General features: G+C 35.3%; 1 protein-coding gene and 1 pseudogene across 1 annotated transcript; one reads left to right on the forward strand and one right to left on the reverse strand.

Moving 5' to 3' along the window:
• Positions 1-1,854: 1,854 nt before the first annotated feature.
• LOC126774975 (uncharacterized) lies at positions 1,855-4,810 on the reverse strand. Its single transcript, XM_050496671.1, has 3 exons — positions 4,747-4,810; positions 3,008-3,606; positions 1,855-2,925 (listed from the first exon to the last, which is right to left on the reverse strand). Exons 1-3 carry the CDS (start codon positions 4,808-4,810, stop codon positions 1,867-1,869), a joined length of 1,722 nt encoding a protein of 573 aa, XP_050352628.1. The 3' UTR covers positions 1,855-1,866.
• A 4,823-nt stretch (positions 4,811-9,633) lies between these two features.
• On the forward strand, positions 9,634-10,602 carry LOC126774983 (uncharacterized; annotated as a pseudogene).
• The last annotated feature ends 10,881 nt before the right edge of the window (positions 10,603-21,483 follow it).

The raw sequence follows: 21,483 nt of genomic DNA on the forward strand, positions 1-21,483 counted from the left end.
CTGGTATTCCATCGGGACCGCTAGCTTTCCGTACATCAAGTGATTGCAGCTCCGCACGCACATCACGTTGCTTGATTTTAATGTCAGGCATCGTATGGCCACATGCAGGTATTGTAGGTGGCAGTGCACTACAATCATGGTTGTTGAATATTATTTATATTTTTCAATTACATTTGTAGAATATACTTCTAGTAAGAAGCGGGTATGTTTTATTAATATTTTTAACAATAGTATTAAATCATATTAAAGTTATATATTTCACTAAAAATGATGACGTTTTATGGATGTACAGTACAGTAGTACAGTAATAGCCTGAGAATATCCACCTCCTCTCCTTTTTGAGGAGAAGGTTTGGAGCTTATTCCACCACGCTGCTCCAATGCGGGTTGGTGGAATACACATGTGGCAGAATTTAGATATGGATGTATAAGTATTACTACTATTATTATAAACGGGAAATTTAGTATGGATGTTTGTTACTCTTTCACGCAAAAACCACTAAATGGATTTTAATGAAACTTTACAATAATATAGCTCATACATCAGAATAACATACAGGCTATAATTTATACAGCTATAGATTAAATTGGCCAAAATATAACGTGTCACGTAAGTCGGAAAAATTTCTCCTATCTGCGAGCCATTCTGGCGTACGCTGCAAAAATCGTAAGAGTTATACGAATATAATGTATGGTGCAAATGTATCTCCTTATTAGTTCAGTAAAAAAGTTCGCGACAGCATATATCTATCTTTTATGTGTAAGCTATTATCGCTATAATAGTGAATCGAAAATACAATAAAATTTGGTATTTATTTCCAAAATGCATATTTTGTATTAACAAATTGAGTCTTATCGAAACAAATACTTTTGTCACTTCTGATATTTAAAGTAGATAAACTTTGTCACTTACACTATGTCATTTGGACAAATATTTTAAAAGTTACGACGTTGAAAATGTAAGCGCGCGCTGCGCGGTGCTATGCGTGAGGGCAAACGTCGTTGATGGTTGTCTGTTTTGCGATATTCAAGGTCCTAGCGATTTGTTAAATACGCAATATACCTGTATGTGAAGTAATAGGTAGGTATTGGAAGGTATTTTTTGTGGTTAGTTACATTTACAACAAGTTATTTAGTTTTTATTTAAATTACATAGATAGGCATTATAATAAAAGCTAAATACAATAAAATTGCAAATATAAAACTCAAATTAAATTATTACTATCTATACATAAAATAAATATTTAACTGATCGCTGTCTGTACATTGAAGATATTTCAGTAAAACGATTACCGGGTGCCGTTATCAACGCAATAGAACCCAAAACAATTATTGCTAGAATTTTTGTCTGTTTATCTGTTTGTCTGCGCGTTTGTACATGCAAATCTTAGAAATGACTTAACGGATTTGAATGTGATTTTCACCAATGTATTCGATAGAATTGCTATAAAATAACTGTTCAGTTGAATTGGTTGAAACTTTAGCTACCTATAAATGATAGTCTGTAAAATGATGATGATTGAAAGTTTATAGGAACAATACAAGTTAAAAAATGTCAGTTTCAGAGATTTAGTATTTCCAACGTAAGTTGAACTCAGATCTAGACAATCAATTAAATGGGGCTCAGCTTATACTGGTGCACATCGGTTAACTCGCCCATGCGTAGGATACATGTCTATCTTTTAAGGTTGACTTTAACTTTTTGTATGGTAATCAAATTTGTTCTAAAATAATGCATTATTTGCAAATTAGTTTTTATAAAATACTATTGTACACTGAACTATTATTAGTCTGCTTTTAGGGATTTTTTTAAGTTATACGCGGGTGAAACCGCTGGCACAGCTAGTTAGAATATATAAACAGTTACTCAAAAATTGAAAAATTCTTCATCGTCGAAAAAGATTTCATCAGTCGATTTAAGACACCTCAACTCAGAAAGCTGGAAGTCTTTTCTTTGCAATTGATCTATTTTTGGTAATTCATTAATTATAACTTCTTCTATGTTTAAATTATCTATTTTTTGCTGTATCATCCATCTAACAGGATTTTCCATTGCTTGTATTATCTGATATCGTAGAAGAGTTGGCAATATATTAGCTGATAGTTCAATTATATAATCCAATGTTCCTGTTCCATCAGATCCGATTTGTATATTACCAACGTCGAGATGTAAATCTCTAAATTCTATACTTTTTATTCTATTTAATGCAAGAGCAAATACAAATCTTGCTTTAATATATTCCACGGAAAAGGAAACAGTTCCCGTTTTATTCAAATATCCATTCATTCCAGAAACTTCCCAACGCGTCAAACCTAGTAGCTCTTTAGCACCAATGTTAAAATCAGACACTATTGTATTATTTTCTAAACTAAGACTTATATTTCCAGTTCGATGAAAGGTAGATAAGCCTTTAAGCAAGGTATTATGCAGAGCTATTTTAAATATTCCAATATGTGAAAAATAGTCTTCGATTTCCAATGGATCCATTTTCATATCTTTGATTTTATTTCTTACATCTACCATTATCATATCCATTGGAGATATGGTATTGGGAAATTTAATATTCCCAACGATTTCGTCCAATTTTTTATTTATATCTTCCCTCATGTTTTTGTGTGCGTCTTGTACTAGATAGGTTCTGATAGAATCATACACTAAGCTACCCATGGAATTGAAAACACCTTGCAACATCGAGGCTAGAAAACCTGCATTTTCGAATTTTACCGTAATATTTTTAAATGTTATATCGACTGATATGTTTTGTGCTCTCAATTTTCCATCTTGTTCAACACCTAATGTAGCTAACACTTTGTTTTTTATGCCAATAATATCAGCAGTAAAATCCCCTGGGTAATAGTTGAGCCACACATTCAATGAATATTTGCCTCGAACTTGCAGTTTATCAATTTCAAAAGCGGAGTGACACTGTAAATTACAAAATTATTTTTTAAACAATAATAAAAATAACAGTAAAATAAAAATCTTAAGTTTATGATCAGTAACAAACCTCCATTTTTCCGATATCTGCATTAATATATAGTACGCGAAACTTATTAACACCATGAACTGCTGTGTCCGTAAATTCCAGATTAGTTCCGAAACCTAATGTTTGTCTGGTGTCAGGAACATAGTATGGATCTGGGATGTTAGCGCTTGGCAATCCTTTAGGGTTAGGTTGTTTGTAGTATTCGATGACTTTAACAATATAATCACTCAATTTTACTTCAGATTCTTTAGTTCCATTGTTTTTTGTGGTTTCAAAGGAAAATTCATCGCCTATAGTTCCTTCAGTTTCATAGCTTTTTGTTGTTTCAAAGGAAAAATCATCGGCTGCAGATTCTTTAGTTTCATTGATTGTCGTGGTTTCAATGGAAGATTCATCACCTGTAAGCTCTTTAGATTCATTGATTGTCGTGGTTTCAATAGAAGATTCGTCACCTGTAAGCTCTTTAGATTCATTTGTTGACGTGGTTTCAATGGAAGATTCATCACCAGTAAGCTCTTTATTTTCATTGATTGTCGTGGTTTTAAAGGAAAATTCATCGCCTTTAGCTCCTTCAGTTTCATTGCTTTTCGTTGTTTCAAAGGTAAATTCATCGCCTGCAACTATTAAATAGCAATATTGAAGGACGGATAAGAATATATTGTTTTTAAAAAAAGGCGTTAAAACATTTAAAAATATATAATAAATCTTATAAATTGTTTTAAACATAATAAAATAAAATTAATTCATTGGTTTGACTATATTAAAATATATTTGTTTTCTCTCTTTCTATAAATATATATTTTGCTTATGTGCAATCCTTACCAATCCTTACAACAAATTAAGCTTTTAATTATAAAACGATTTAGGGAATTACAGTCAACGATATTAATACAAAAAAATATTAAAAACAAATGTCAAAGTACCCACCTTGCGTTTTGACGTGTGTCACTCGTAAACAAAATAACAGCAACAAGAAAGCTGTCGACCACATTGTCTTAAAATATTAAAATGTACGCATTGTCGATTAAAAATCAAATGAATAAATATTGACATATAATGACGAAATTTAAAGATCGTAGGTCGCCTTATCTGTAATGGGAAGCGTATTTTTTACAAATAGTAATACGTATTGTATGATAGATAACCGACGTCAGTGGCGTTGAAGTGAACTTATATTTATTTAAAATCGTTTAAAAAAATACTGAATTGAAATAAAATTATTTTTTATTAGTTTTATTCGGCTTTATTTAATTAAACAATTTCTAAATTTTTGTTAAAACAATTGTGAATTGTGCTTTTATAAATCAGGGTAGATGGTGCTGATGACTGTGTCACAGATTATTTAGAACTAGCAGTTTTCAAAGTGATCACTTATAAAATACTAATATATTTACTTAATCTGAGTGGAACAATAGCAATTAATTGTTAAATAGAGAAATTATATCGTAAATAAAAAAGAACAAAATATACTTTACTAATTAATTAGTAATTTCGAATTTAGACTACCAAATATGTTAGGATTGGTATTACTAAGATTACATCTGCATTTGCAGTGAAATCTTGACAGTCTTTAAATATATGATACAATTTGATTATAAAAATACTTTTTTATCTAACGTAAATGATTTTGGAAGTCTAAAAACCGCATGAGAAAAGTTCTTGCAAGTAAAGGAGTCACTAAATACACTAACTATAAATAGTAGCCAAAACCAATAAAAATATACTTTATTTATGTAAGTTAAGTTTTACACGCAATGTACCGGTGCAAGCTACCGCTACTCCACCACCTACCTCCGTTTTCCCCACCACCATACATATGGGCATCTTCAAGTTAAGTCAAGGCAAGCGCGCTCCACCTTAGACTGTATCATCACTCTCCATTAGGTGTGATAACAATCAAGAGCGATATATTTAAAAAAAAACTCTTTTAACAAATTTTAACCATTGCTTACATCGCCAATGCGCCACCAACTTTGGGAACTAAAATGTTATGTCCCTTGTACCGGTAATTTCACTGGCTCATTCACTCTTCAAACCGGAAAATAACAATACCAAGTACTGCTGTTTTGCGGTAGAATATCTGATGAGTGGGTGGTACCTACCCAGACGAGCTTGCACAAAGCCCTACCACCAGTAAACACCAGTACCACCAGTACAACTAACTTAATTTTACATTTGTGGCATCATAGTTAACACGTTTGGTGGCGCAAACCTGTAATGAACTGTTAATAATATTAATAATAGTAATAATCATTTATTTGCCAGAATGTCAGTATCACACAGGCCATGACATTCAACTATTTTAATAATGCGTTTATCGCATTTATCGCATCGCAAATCTGAATGGAGATATGTACAATATAAGAAGTCCAATATCCTAGAGTATGCGTTAAGATTTGTGAACTACCTTTCACCCGTGGCTTCGCTCGCATGTTTTTATTGGTCTCTGGTTTAAGATATGAATGTAACCTATGTCCTTTCTTGGAAGCCAAAGTCAATTCCAAGCTTGCTTCATACACAATTCCATCAAAATAGGTTCAGCGGCTTAGCCGTGAAAGCGTAACAGACAGGTGGAGCTACTTTCGTATTTATAATGTTAGGATAGGGTTATATGTGTGTGTTCTCGTCTGTGTGAGCATCTGTCGCGTGTCGGCCCCGACCTGGCTGAGTGTCGGCTTCCGACAGGGCCGCTCGACTATTGACGCAATCTTGACGTCCGGACTCTGTCGGAGCAGGCGGTGGCCCGGGGTGGCGTGGCGTTGGCGATAAGTCTCGATATCGTCAACGCATTCAACACGTTGCCCTGGGACGCTATTAGGGGGCACTCATACACTATCGTGTACCTCCTTACCCGCAGGCGATCATCGGTGGCTACTTGCACGACAGATACGTTTCGTATATGTAGTAAGACGGTACGAGGATCCGGAGGGAGGTTTGCTGTGTCCCACAGGAGTCAGTTTTGGGGCCTCTATTGTGGAATCTCGCTTATGATGCAGTCCTGCGCGTCACTCTCCCTGAAGGTGTCAGCATTATCTGCTATGCAGACGACAAGTTGGTGCTGGCAACGGGGGAGAATTTTGAGAGAACCAAAGAGCTCGCCGAGCTTGGGGTGAACATTGTCGTCGAAAAATCTGCGAGTTGGGCCTTCGGATCGCGTCCTATAAGACGGAGGCGCTATGGTTCCATAAACTGCCAAGGAGCAGGGAACCGCCTGACTCGCACAGGTGGCCAGGTACATGAAATACCTGGCCCTCGCACTGGATGGTCGCTGGGGCTTTGAGGAGCACTTCGAGCGCTTAGCCCCCCGGATCGAGAAGGTAGCGGGTGCCATGCACAGACTGCTGCCTAATCTCGGGGGACCGAGGGAGGAAGTTCGCCGTCTCTATGCCGGTGTCGTGCGATCGATGGCCCTCTACGGGGCACCCGTTTGGTCTCACAGACTATCGGGCGTCCGCCGCTGCAGTACTAAGATCCAAAGTTCGCAGCGGAGAGTGGCTATCCGCATAGTGCGGGGATATCGCACGATATCCTACGAGGCGGCAACCGTCCTAGCACGCTTTTCGCCCTTGGATATTCTGGCGGATATGGATGCGAGGGTCTACCAACAGACTCGCATCCTCCGCCAGAACAGTGAAAGCGCGCCCACTTCGAGTGCGCTCGAGGCATTGAAGCGGCAGGAACACCGGAGGGCTCTAGCGACGTGGCGCGACCGTCTCTGTGAAGAACGGTACGCATGCAAAGGCGTCGTTGGAGCGATCCTGAGAGCCTTCGAAGCCTGGATGAGACGAAAGCGACGAGTCACCTTCCGACTTACGCAGGTAATGACCGGTCACGGTTGTTTTGGAGAATACCTGTGTAAGATCGGACGCGAATCGACGGCGATGTCTCACCACTGTGGCGCGGACCGGGACACCGCTCAGCATATGTGTGCCCCGCGTGGAGTGCGGAGAGGGAGATTTTGGTCCGTGAAATCGGACAAGACCTGTCCCTGCGAACAATCGTGTCGGCGATGCTTCGCAGGGAATCGGCGTGGAGGGCCGTAGCCTCCTTCTGTGAGACCGTCATGGTTTAGAAAGAGACGGCGGAGCGGGAACGGGAAAGGGCCAATCCTGCTCGGCGGAGACGACGACGGCGTCGTCTCGGCCCTCCCATAGCCCAGAAGCCCGGGGCTTAAAAGATAGGACGTAACCCTGGGGCCGTGGATGCGTGAGGTAGGAGCCTCACGTGTCCTATTTCAGACGGCCCTGTGGAGGACGGCGGCCGTGATGGCCTCGAACTGCCGTACGCACTAGCGAGGAGTGCGGGGGTGGGCGAGATTCGCCCCCTGATGAGAGCTCCGCCGAGCCACGAGTGGAGCAAAGCACGGGAGAGGCTGCGGATGCATTATATCAACACGATCCCGCAGCCTCTCCGATCCGTGCTGAGGACGGCCATCGCAGTGGTTTTAGTAGGTAAGAATCCCACATAACCCGGTTCCACCCTCATAGGACCCGGGTACCTTTCTGAAGGTTTCCACTGCGAGAAAAAAAAGGGTTATATGTGTGATTTGAGTGTCACACAGTTTGAGTGTGATAAAATAAAAAAGGGTTGTATGTGTATTAAATGAATTAACATGTAACTATTTAAATTACGAAGTCGAGAATAAATCGATTTAATTTATAATTGCAACCACATTTATATAACATTGTTACGTATGTGCATATTGCAATCAATTTAATTGTAATAATATCGAATGTTAAACGTTTTTTAATCACATTTTGTAATATACATAGAATACCTCCATAATTTGTAAAGTTGATAATAATTTACTTCTCTCTGATCGTTTACTTGATTGTTATAATAATTGTGGGTAGTAAGCTATAATTAGGCTTTAGGATTTTTTTAGTCTGTGGAAATTATTTATTTTATTTATTTGTTTACAAACTAAGCCGAATTAAGTTAATATTAATCTTTGACACGAATTTGTATGGTACATCCAGTTCAAAGATATAAATAAAATATTGTATGTATAACTACATTATAAGTTTAAGTTTGATCACAAACAGTATTATCAAATTGTCTCCATAGACTTTTTTTGTTTATAATTATTAGATATATATTATATTAGTAATTGAGACTAAAACCTGATAAATATTTTGAAATGCTTACACTCAATCTAGGGCTGAGATTAGGGATTTATTTTTAAATTTCCTAAAATATAATATATGCCTAGGCACTTACTAGATTTTGTTTTTGCGAGTAACGACATCTATCGCGTGTCACCCGCAATTCAAATTAAATGAACATGAACATGAATACAAATTGGAATGTGGAATTAAACATTTGTGCTGAGTAGCAGGAACAGAGTTTGTTATTTAATGGTAATATGAACGGAATAGTGGTCGCTAATAGTATACTCTAAGAGTTCTTGAAATTACTTTGCTGATATCATCAAGACCGTGGGAGCTGGTCGATTACGGTGATGTAACGCTTTGTATTAATTATCATATTCTAGTTAAAAAGCTACACCATATTCTTCCGAATAGTTTGTTAAATATGGGCAAAAATACATTACCGGTAGTTGCTGTGTGTAGAAAATGCATAGAAATTAGATCGCGTACTAAGAGACGCCGTTCTTGTAATGAACGTGTGGATGAAATATGCGGGCTGTAGGCGTGCTCTTAAGAAGTTTAACAATTATAATGTGAAACCTAATATCTGTTATGTTAATTTTTACTGTTGTTTATTGTACTGTTCATAGATATTCTAAGAAATATTTATCATACAATAGAACGTATATGCATGGCTAACTATGGGATCTAAGATGTCATGTCCCTTTGTACACTGGTTCACTTACACTTCAAATCGGAACTTAATCGAAGTGGGTGGCTTTAACTTTATTAACTAATAATATTACTTTTAAATTGTTAGCATTTCTATGTCTATATATGTATTTTTATTAATGGTATGAAGGCAGGTGAGTAAACGAAGGTAAATGATCACTTCTGCCCTTGGCATTGTAATAGCATTAGTTATTTCTATGCCAATTCACTGTTTATAATACGGTATATAATATTTTTATATATGTCTGTCGGTCTGGCTGACTAATCTCTGACAGTGTCAATGTAGGACACATTTTGATGTATACATTTTAAAATTAATAAATATATAGAAAGTATTGTGTGTTATTAATATGTATCCTATAAAGTATATGATATGATGATGTTGCTTAAAGTTGCAAGTCTTAGAACGATATTATGTAAAAATGTTGGAAAAAGTAAATACTTAAAATAGTCGTTATTTGTAATCAAATTTTATTCAAATAGCCAAACGACGACAGAAAATAAACTTACAAATCTATTAGCGGAACTAACCGATAGGACAAAACCTTGGCCTACTTGACCAATAAGGTATTTAAAAGAGGGCAAATTTAGGAAGTAATATAGGAAAAAAACATATATCTGTAATGTATGTTGATATTGCCGGTACTGGCAGGTAATAATTAATAGTATATTTAACATAAGTTTAGAATGTGTCAGTTTGGGAATAAAATGGTTATGGCGAATTGGTATTATTTTTTCTAAATATAACAGTGGCGACGAAGTGGTTTAAAACTCACAAATGCGTGTGTATTTTTATTAATTAATCGAAGGTAAAAGTAAATAAATATGTCTATAGGTAAAATTAGTGAATTTCAAGTAAATTCAGATGATTGATATTTATACGTTGAACGTTTGGAACAATATCTAATTGCCAATAGAATACCCAATTAATTATATGTCCCAACATTGATTACAGTCATTGGGTCTGAATGTTACGAATTATTAGTAAACTTATGTACACCTGATAAACCCAGTTCAAAATCTTTTAAACAATTAATAGAAATTTTGGGAAAACATTTGCAACCTAAGTCAAGCATTTTAGCAGAACGCTTTAAATTTCGTCAGCGAATTCAAATTAATGGTGAGAGTATATCAGAGTATACAGCAGAATTGAAGAAGATGTCAAAAACATGTGAGTTTGGTAGTTGGCTAGAAGAAAGTCTTCGTGATCAATTAGTATGTGGTTTAAGTAGTGATGTCATTCGTCAGCGAATATTCGCAGAAGAGCAATTAGATTTTAAGAAAGCTTATCAACTGGCAGTTAACATGGAGGCGACTGAGAGAAATGCAGCGGCAGTTGACAGTCGAATAGGAAATTCAAACAATAGTACGGTTGCATGCCAGGCCATGGCGGGAGCATGGCGAGACAAAAGCAGTGGTATGTGGCGTACAAAGTATCAGCAGGGTAGAGTGGATAATACGATTCGCCGGAATAACCCAAATAATAGTTTAGAAGATACGATTAATTGGCGCAGAAAAAAGTCAATGCCTAGCGCATGTAATGCCTGCGGGGGCTCACATGACTCCAAGACGTGTCAATTTATACGTTATGTCTGTCGGGTCTGTAATCGTCGAGGTCATATTCGTAGGGTCTGTCCAAATATGACATGCCAATACAATATTGTTGATAGTCTTGAAGATGCAGAAGGAAGCAGTAGTAACAATAGTGATGAGGTAAAAGTTGACTTTAATCAATTGGCCTTAGAGCAATGTAAACCGTTTTTGATATCAACTAATATGAATGGACGATTATAGAGTACAGGTAGCGCAATTTCTTGTCTAAGTCATGAAATGTATGTTAAAGAATTTAAAAATTTAAAAATTAAAACATGTAACTTAACCTTAAGATATTATACTGGTGAATTAGTACGACCGATAGGAGTGATACGCCCTCTTGTATCATATCAAAATAAAAGTAAATTTTTAGATTTATATGTAATTAAGAATGGTAAAACGATGTTATTAGGTATACAATGGATTTTTGAATTAGGTGTTCAGGTACCTCTCATGTCATGTTATAATAACATCAATAATGTTAAAGAGTTTAATTTTGCGGAATTTAGTTCCAGATATTGTGAAGTTTTTAAGGAAGGTTTGGGACGGTTTACGGGCGGATCTGTTAGTATCCATCTGCAGGAGGCACAACCGATATTTATGCGTGCACGACCGCTTGCGTATGCACTTCGCGAACCTGTGGAGCGAGCTCTCGAACAATTGGTACGTGACGGTGTACTCACCCCCGTCGAACGTTCGGACTGGGCAACGCCAATTGGTCCAGTGGTACCAGTGGTCAAAAAGAACGAAAGCATAAGAATTTGTGCAGACTATAAAGTAACCTTAAACAAAATAATTAATATTGATCGTTATCCGTTACCTAGGGTCGAAGATTTGTTAGTAAAGCTACAAGGTGGTGAACGCTTTAGTAAAATTGATCTTTGTAAAGCTTATGCACAATTTGAACTCGACGAAACAAAAAAATATACAGTAATAAATCTAGTCTAGCCCGGGTATATTCCAAAGACGACTGGAACAATTATTTGTTGATTTGCTACACGTAGGAGTATTTCTTGACGATATAATAATAACAGGAAAAGATAGCAAGTCCCATATGGAAAATTTAAATAACGTTTTCAATAGATTACAATCGCACGGTTTACGGTTAAATAGAGATAAGTGTAGTTTTTTTTCAGAGACCGTTTCATATTTAGGCTTTATAATAAGCAAATACAGGGTTCATACGTGCCCAAGTAAAGTCAAAGCCATTGTAAATACTCGAGCACCAACAAATATTTCAGAATTGAGAGCCTTTGTAGGAATGGTCATGAATTATTCAAAATTTATTAAAAATGTAAGCACTATTTTAGCTCCGTTATATATATCTATTAAAATCTGGTACTAAATTTTGTTGGAATGAAGAATGTGAAAATTCTTTTAATGAAATAAAAAATAAATTAAGCTCTTGTGACGTGCTGTACAACAATACTCGACGAACTTGCCTTTAGTACTTACCACAGATGCGAGTAGCGTTGGTGTAGGTGCGATTATATCTCATATAACGCCACAAATTGAAAGACCCATTGCTTATGCATCACGTTCGCTTACGCTTGCAGAACGATCGTATGCTCAAATTGATCGAGAAGCGCTCTCAATAGTCTACGGTGTTAGAAAATTTCATCAGTATCTGTATGGTAGAAAGTTTATATTGAGAACTGATCACAAACCATTAACGTTTATATTCGGTAGTAAGTCAGGTATCCCAGTTATGGCAGCCACACGCCTTCAAAGGTGGGCTGTACTTTTATCCGGATACACTTATGATATTGAATATGTATCATCAGTAAAAAGTTGTACAGATGCCTTATCAAGGCTTGCTCCCATTATTTCAAAGTTAGGTGACCCAAAAGAAATTAGTTATATATAGTTATATATATATTATATAGTTTATAGAATTTTTTTTGCCAGTGACAAATGATCAAATAAAATCAGCAACTTGTATAAACAACGTATTGAGTAGAGTATTACTATACAATCAGTCGGGATGGCCCGAGGTTTGCCCATCAGAAGAGGTTAGGCAGTACTTTTATAGACGTAATGAACTTAATTGCGAACGTGGTTATTATGTGGGGATATTGTTGTACCACAAATACTCCAGGAAATCGTTTTAAAGCAACTTCATGCTAGTCATATGGGGATAGTTAAAACAAAGTCTTTAGCTAGGAGTTATGTCTGGTGGCCGAACATAGACACAGATGTAGAAAATTTGTGCAAACGATACGAAACTTGTGCTATAGAGTCCGCTGCGCCACCACGATCTCCACCAAATCCGTGGCCGCACTGTTCAGAGCCTTGGAGTCAAATTTACATAGATTTCCTAGGACCAATAAATGGAAGTATATTTTTGGTCATTATCGATTGGACTACGAAATGGATTGAAATTTTTAGAATGACAAAAACGAACGTCAATCTTTGCAAGATTCGGTTTACCAAAGGAGTTAGTTTCAGATCAGGGTCCTCCTTTTACTAGTTTAGAGTTTAAACAATTTTTAATTAAAAATGGTATTAAGCAATTATTTTCACCGATTTATCACCCATCTTCGAATGGAGCTGTGGAAAGTGCTGTGAAATTATGTAAGCGTGCTATTAAAAGCGCAACGAGATAAGGTTGATGTAGATTTAGCATTACAAACCTTTTTATTAGCGTATCGGAATAGTATTCACAGTACTACAAGTGAGAATCCGGCTATGCTTTTACAAAGACGCTCGTTACGATCTAGGCTAGATTTAATGCATAGCGATGGATTATGTGAGAATAAAGTTCGGATAGAACATGAGAATCAGGTAAAGCTAACTGGTAGAACTTCACGTAAATTTAAAGATGGGGAGGCAGTATGGATGAGGATGTATAGCGGTCCTGATAAATGGTGTAAAGCTACTATAATCCGTAGTGAAGGATTGCAGCAATATATAGTTGACAATGGAAAAGGTCAGCTATTAAAAAGACACGTTGACCAGATCAAAAAAGAACACCAAATTTCTTCTATTTTCCTAGTCCGAACAAAGAGTGTAATGTGGTTGAGGGTGAGAATGCTGTCACGATATCACGACTAGTAGGAGATGGCGGGTCAAACGTAATTGGTGGTAGTAATAACGACAGTTCAGCACCCTGTCCAAATATAGCTAGCTCCACAGGTAGACCAAAAAATTCCTAATTGTAATGGTAAATTAAGAAGGGAGGTGTAATGTATGTTGATATTGCCGGTACTGGCAGGTAATAATTAATAGTATATTTGACATAAGTTTAGAATGTGTCAGTTTGGGAATAAAATGGTTATGGCGAATTGGTATTATTTTTTCTAAATATAACAATATTGAATATGTAATTAATACGAAACTGTGCGAAGCATTTTCACATAATTTCGCTTCTATGATAATGCTGATTCGTTGCTTAGTTGTTTGCTTATAAAGCAGATCCGGAGCTCCTGGTTTTGATTACCGGGACAGGCTGATAAATGTTATGGTTTTGTTTTCTATTAAAATATTCTTAGCGGCATTCTGGAGTTGAAATTGCAAGTAGCTTGTCCCTGCTATTCTACGATCTTGACGGATCGCCATTTCAACTGGGCTTGTAAGTGAAAACTGGGAAACAGATGTGCCTGTGTTTGTAGATCATATTATCTCCGATTTAGATTGCTTGACGTACCCAGAATTTGGTCAGGACTCTATCACTTAAATAATTATAATGTTATATTTTTTTTGAATATATATATAATAGGATGTGAATTTTATATGAATTTTATTCTCGACTACATTATTTCGTTCTTAAGTAATTGTCACTATATGTGTTTTTTAGCGGCAGAAAAATCCACTGTAAAAATCAAGCTCATATCAGCATTACGAGATTTGGTCGAGTTGATCGCGTCCTTGTAACAAAGTGGAGTCAACGATGAGTATGGAACTATTTTTATTGTAATTCCGTAAATATATTGATAATACGGCTTAAAATGGCTCTGGTAAAACCCCGATAAACCAAAATGTACAATGAATAAAATCCATTTGGTACGGTAAGGGTTTCCGAGTTTTTTTGTAAACCTTGAGGATGACATAGAAAATCAATTATGAGGTGATGTTAAGGAAAAATTGTATTTTTTATTCAAAGATCATCGCTGTTTTCCTTTGCTACCTTTGGCTACTGGGTAATTTGCACAAGTAATATTACATATAATTGTGGTAGGTTTACCATGTTATTAATTATTATTTATCGTCTAAGTTAATAATATAATTTGTGATAATGTCCTAAGATGCCTTAAGAAATTTAAATATTATTTATAATTATAACATCAAATGTAGCTTACACCCGAAGTAATTGGAGGGAATGATGAATGAAACAGAAAAACAATATTATGTACGACATATTATATACTAAGTTTCATTAATTTGATCAATATTTATATATATTTTTTTCTGATTGTGTAAATAACGTTATAGTGTAATTGTTAATTAAATTAATTATACAAATTTTAAATACCTTTGTTATTTATTTTATGTTTTCACTGTAAAATATTGTATTCAATATATTCTGTTTTATAGACTTGAATTATTAATTTTTCTTAGCTTCTTAAAGATTCTGTCACAAAGGTTGCCTGGAAGAGATCGCTGTAACGATATACCTATGCACTCTTTTAACCTGCTGTATTTTCTTTTTTTTTGGTTTTCGCTGGAAAAACGCATTTATGCGTTTCCCACGCATGAAGTGGGGGGTATGTGGGGCTCACCGACGCTGAAGGCGCCGGAATACGCACTAAAAAACCAGCGATACCCACACCGTCTTTTCGGGGGACACGGGATCGCTAGCGCATACTACCGTGACGTCCCGACGGTAGGTCTGCCTCGGCAGGCTTCCAAATTGTAAGGGTTTATCGGGGTACAGAGACCCCCTACCCCCGGCGACACTTACGGCGGGAGGAGAAGGTTTGCATAGCGCCGCCGTCTTCTCCCCGGTCTTCTTAACCTGCTGTATATCCTGTACTATATACGTTATTTTTATGTTTGTAACCAAAAAAATGATTAGTAAAATTATAAAAAAATAAACCCACGCGGTTTAGAAACACCAAAAATTTTATAATCGTATAACAATAGAGATGAAAAGAATACATTGAAATAAATATCTAATAAAGCTACATATATTGAGAGCTCTTATAAACTGCGATAATGTTTGAAATCCATATCGGTGATGTCAATTCTTGTTAATTGAAATATTAAGTGGTTTATAATCGTTGATCTCACATCTCCGTGACATTTTGATGAATGTACAAGACTATAAAGGATTAAGAAAATAGGTTATATATTTCAATGATTTAAATAATGGCATTCTGTGTTAAGAATATAATTATTGTATGTATAGCTAAATTTAATATATAAATAAGCGTACCGCGATGTATTAACTTCAAACAACAACAATAAAAATGTGAAGCTTCAATAGCGCAATGGTTTATTTGCATAGTTACATAAAACAGGTTCGGTCCTTAAGCTATTATCGTCCACACTCCAAGCTTTACTATTGATTATAAGGGTTAATAAGAATAGTAATTCCTTAAAACGAATATTGCTATCATTCTTTTCTTCTTCTCAATTCGCTGCTGTGCGAATATATTCGATATCTTTGCAGATTGTCTATTTATGCTATTTCGGGTAGGGGCCTCGGATGTCGCCAATATTTAAGTTTAAATCGAAGGAATTCGTCGGTTTCTTTCCTTCAAACGGTCTAGTTTTTTTTTTACGTGGACTGGCAGCGACACCAAACACAAAATCAGATATTGCATATATATAAATATTTTTTTTATATTGTTGTTATAAATTCATTTTCTTCTGTTACATTTTTTAAAGTGTGTGTGTACACAGAATATTACAATCCTTTATTGTCTAGAAAAGTAAAAACCGTTGAAATTTTTTTGGTTTGTCTTGCACCTTAATTAACTGTGTTATTTAATTTACGTTACGTTATTTATTTAAGTTATGGTAAGTATAGTTACTTACTCTTTGTTTACAAATAACTTAACATTATTCTAAGAAATTATATATAAATAAACACTCGTACAGAAGTCAATCATTAATACGAAAGGTTAGGGAATTGTTTACAATAAAGTATATATACAAAAAAACAAAATTGAAGTGTCTGTCCGTTGTTTCAAAATAACTTATTTTTAAGTTAATATGGCTATTTGCGAGAAACCCAAAACAACATTATTTTTATTTTAGTTTACCGCTGCATAATTATATATAATTTACATTATTATAATATTTTGTATCATGTATGGTTTAAATAGGCACTATGTACGTTATAATGGCAGATTTTGAAAGTTTTTCGTCACAAACCGAATTCCGCGTTTTGCTAGTTATTTTTTTTAAAAAGCTTTTGTTTAGTAGACAAAGGAAAAATTTACATTAATTAGATATCATACGCAAGTAATTATAGAATGCTGAATATAAATCGAATTTACTCACGTTTATTTTTATTTATTCCCAGAATTAATAAATAATAATAATATAATGACTTATAATTGTACGTTATTGTAGATTTGATCTTAAAATATATAAAAGATTGTACACGAACGATTAATTGATATGGTTTTAATGATAATACGCGCAATATACGTTACAGCTATACAAACCTATAACAAATTGTTAGATTTTATTATCTTGAGTCCGAAGAAGTTTTTCGCGTATCGTCTAACATGAATTTTCAAAAATGTCAACATATTTTACTGAAATGTATAGTAGTAGTAATGTTTTTTTTGGGATTTTTTTTTCTTTTTTGGTGATGAATCTACAAAAAAGCTTTAACAGACGTTCCTTAATTAACAGATGTCAAATTATCGATTTCCATATGTCTTACATCAGAAATAAAAAATTTACTATTTCACTCTTTTAGTCGATGAATTTTCAAAATTCAAAAGTCTGGAAGTTGGAAGTGAATACGGAAAGCATGTAAAGCCGTTGGTCCTGAACTCTTTTCGTTCGTGTCGGATAACCGTCCCTTCACGCCTCGTTTGAAGGAACCCGGGTTGTAAGAAGAGGGGAACACGTGAGCTAGTAAGGAATTCCATTTTTTGGAAGTGCGACAAAGGAAGGAGTTGCCAAATTTCTTTGTGCGCGATGGAATTGATGTCACAGTTAGGCTGTGATATATGATGATGATGTGATACGATACGATGTCTAAAAATTATTAATATGTTCTATGATCTGCGTTCTTGAAAAAGGTGGCCCGTTTTATTTACTACAATAGTTTACCTCTACTTAATAATAGACATTGACATTATACAAAAATATTAAGCATCCTTTCCATCGCCAATGTGCCACCAACCTTGGAAACTATATTTTTATGTCACTTGTACCTCTTGTACACTGGTGAGCCATTACCCTTCAAACAGGAACACAACAATACTAAATATTGCTGTTTGGCGGTAGAATATGTGATGAATACGGTAGGTACACGAATGGTCGGTTGAGACAAAACATTAAAATGTAAACAGCACCATTTATGTTTTTTTTTGAGTAACAACTATATACAACGACTAACTTATCTTCATAGAGACACCAAGACTCCACCACCAGTACCACCGTGAAGGAGTTCGTCCGCCACATCGCGCGCACAATATTCGCAAGAGCAGACAATAGTGCGTGCTTGGCATAGCACCACTGCATGCATGATCACCTGAGGGGCGTCCTCTACCTCGGGAACTCCTGCTATCGCCTGTTAACTGCCCTCTTGCAGGCATAAGATTTTCGTCTAGCAATACATCAGTGGAAACTGCATTTAATTCCATGCAGTAGTTTTTGCGTGATGCGGGTATAAACATACAGACAGACAGCCACATAAAAATTCTATAAACTGTTGTTTTGGCTTCTGTTACTTTAATAAAGACCCCCCTATTAATTTTTTCCAATATCTATATTGTTCAGATATCAACCTGCTACAATTATATATATATATATATATATATATATATATATATATATATATATATATATATATTATATTATATTATATTATATTATATAGATATTATTGTATTAATATATTTACTGTATTACGTATCAAAGACTTGAATTTGACAGCTAAGCAATAAGAATAAACTTATGTATTTATTATAGGAAATTATATATGTATATCCTTGTATTTTATTAAGAGGCTCTTGACGTTGTTGCAAAGAATCGACTAAATAATATAAAAGCACTGCCAGGTCACATATAGTGAATATATACGAGTATAACATAAATCTGTCTGTATGTCACATCTTCACGGCTAAGCCATTGAACCGATTTTGATGAAATTTGATTTGAAGCAAGCTCCAATGAAGAACATAGGCTTTTTTTCCAAAAAAACCTGCCTCCGCCCTTCCAAAAAGCGGTCGAAGACACGTGCGTAAACTAGTATTGACAAAAGCATCCGAATAAATAGACATCTATTTTCATGTCCAATAATAATGAAAGTTATATGTAAGTACTCCTAATTATTCATAAATTAAACGCGGATGTTTGCGATGAAATAGCGATTGCGTTTGCGGTCACTCTTATTTTTCGCCGTGAAAACCTTCAGAAAGGTATCCGGGCCCCTGGAGTGGGATGTGGGTTATGTGGGATTCTTACCCAATAAAACTGTGATACGGCCTTCGGCTAGGGTTGGAAAGGTTGCAGGAGCCTCCCGTGCTGTGTTCCACTCGTGGCGCGGCAGAGCTCTTCTCAGGGGGCGAATGTGATCTCTGGCCTTCCCCGCTGCCATCGTACTATAAGATAAAACTGTTTATTGCATGCTCTGTATATTATTCACATGGTTCCATATTTGTTAATATAATTTAGCACGCCTAGTTCGAGTAATGAATTGAATTGAATGTCATCGCTACGATATTTAATGTTGTTTTTTTCACTACAATGTTATTTTAATTGACTCCATTAAACACTTTCCTGACGTATGACTTTCCGATAATATTCCGCTTCGCTGACATTCTCTTTGTGCGTATTTTTTAAATGTTACGTCAATACCATGGCGAATATTTCCGGTATTCCTTCCGACTGTCCTTCAGAGGTTGTTGACATTATGATAATAGTTTCATTTTTCGTAGTCTTTTCATTAATATATAATTAGGATATTTAAAAACTATAATTGAACTTGTTCCGCCCTAAATGCAAAGCTTGTAAAATTGTATATTAATTTATAATCTTATTATATTAATGATGTTTTTAAAAACGGAAAAGACTTTATATCACCACGGACTTTGACGTTTTAAAGTACATACGATATTTTCATTTTTTCTTTTCTTCTTTATATTAAATACATTAATTCGTGACATTTTCCACAGATATAAAATCGCGGCATATGCAGATACATATGTCATCGATAATTAACAACAAAATCACACAAATTTGCACGGAATTGTTATTATAATATAACTTTTACTGGTGGTAGGGCTTTGTGCAAGCTCGTCTGGGTAGCTACCACCCACTCATCAGATATTCTACCGCATAACAACAGTACTTGTTATTGTTGCGTTCCGGTTTGAAGGGTGAGTGAGCCAGTGTAATTACAGGTACAAGGGGCATAACATCTTAGTTTCCAAGGTCGGTGGCGCATTAACGATGTGGGCGAGGGTTAACATTTCTTACAATGCCAATGCCAATGGGCGTTGGTGACCATATATGATTAGGTGGCCCATATGCTCGTCCGTTACTTCTTGGTAGAAACATGCGGTTGAAATGGGTTTAAAAGCCGGGCCGATAAAAAGTTAGTGAATTTTTCTGTCAAAGATTTTATTAGGTAGTTTTATAAATATTACGAGTTATTTAAATTTAAATAAACATTCTCCTCAAAAAGGGAGGCCTTAGCGCAGCAGTGGGACATTCACAGGCTGTTACTGAAATAAAGGCTTAAAATATGCATGACGAGTTGAACGATACATTAGCACAATACAGGCAAATAGATCGGTTGGCGAATGATATAGGTTTTAAACAATAACACAGATGAAATCCTTATTTTAGCTGTTTTTAACATCGGACCAGGTGGCTAGTTACAAGGCGGTGAAGAAAACGCTATTAGGAAACATTTTCAGTTAATTTCTTACACATGATGATAATGTCCTCTAGATCGATTTCGGCCACGGTTGCCCATCTCAAGGTTAGCTAGCTATCAGTGCAAGATATATTATAGTGCACAAGGATGTTCGCAAACCAAGATGCGATCTCTATTTCTTCACTCTTATAATCCTATGGAAAGAGATCAGGCGCAGGCTTTCTCAATGGCCTTATCTGCTTTCCAAGGCAAGTGTACACTTCCAGAATCAGTTCTGCAATTTAGGAGCTTCGACGGAAGAAATCAAAAACTTTTTATTGACCCATATTAATAACATTAACAAGTAATCAATTAGGTGATCGCTTAGGTCGAACAACATTTCTTAGAATTTTAAGGACTAGTATCCTCTGTTATATAAACACTTAATCTAATTCGTTTTGTGTTCAGTGTGTTGTTGAAAAGGAATACAATTACGGTCTTATTGTTTAAAGTAAATACTATATATTATACAATAATGTTATTTTAAATATAGTATTTAGTAGTATTCAAGTAGTTGATTTTAATTATAATTTTTTTTTAATGAATTTTATTGTGACGCTTATACCATTATTGTTATTTTGCCTTAAGCGTTTCACACTACAGATGGTATTCCAAATTATATTTACATCTCAAATTTTGTGTGTCACTTTTAAAACCTCTATCCCGACTGGCCGTCCTCCTCTTAGCTGTGTAAAAGGACTTCCAAGTCCTCCACCTTAGCTTATTCCTTCATATTGTGCCTGCGCAGTTTGAATAAACATGTAGCGGTTTATACGAAAAATGCACGTTTCCTTCCGATGTTATAATGAATCTGTTTAATATGTGCTATTAATATTAACGATTTTTTTAAAGTCTTCATTTTATTATTGCGATTTAAGGTTTAAGGCTTAAGACATTTATTTCCTAAAAAAGATCAAAGTCCACTTAAACTGAGAAAATAACATTAAATATAAAATACTATACCATAACTTATAAGTCTACATTTTGTGCCAGTTAATAACTTTTTAATCTTTTTTTTTTCAATATATTGATTG

The sequence above is a fragment of the Nymphalis io genome, chromosome 2 (assembly GCF_905147045.1).
Source record: "Nymphalis io chromosome 2, ilAglIoxx1.1, whole genome shotgun sequence".
NCBI classification, from domain to species: Eukaryota; Metazoa; Arthropoda; class Insecta; order Lepidoptera; family Nymphalidae; genus Nymphalis; species Nymphalis io.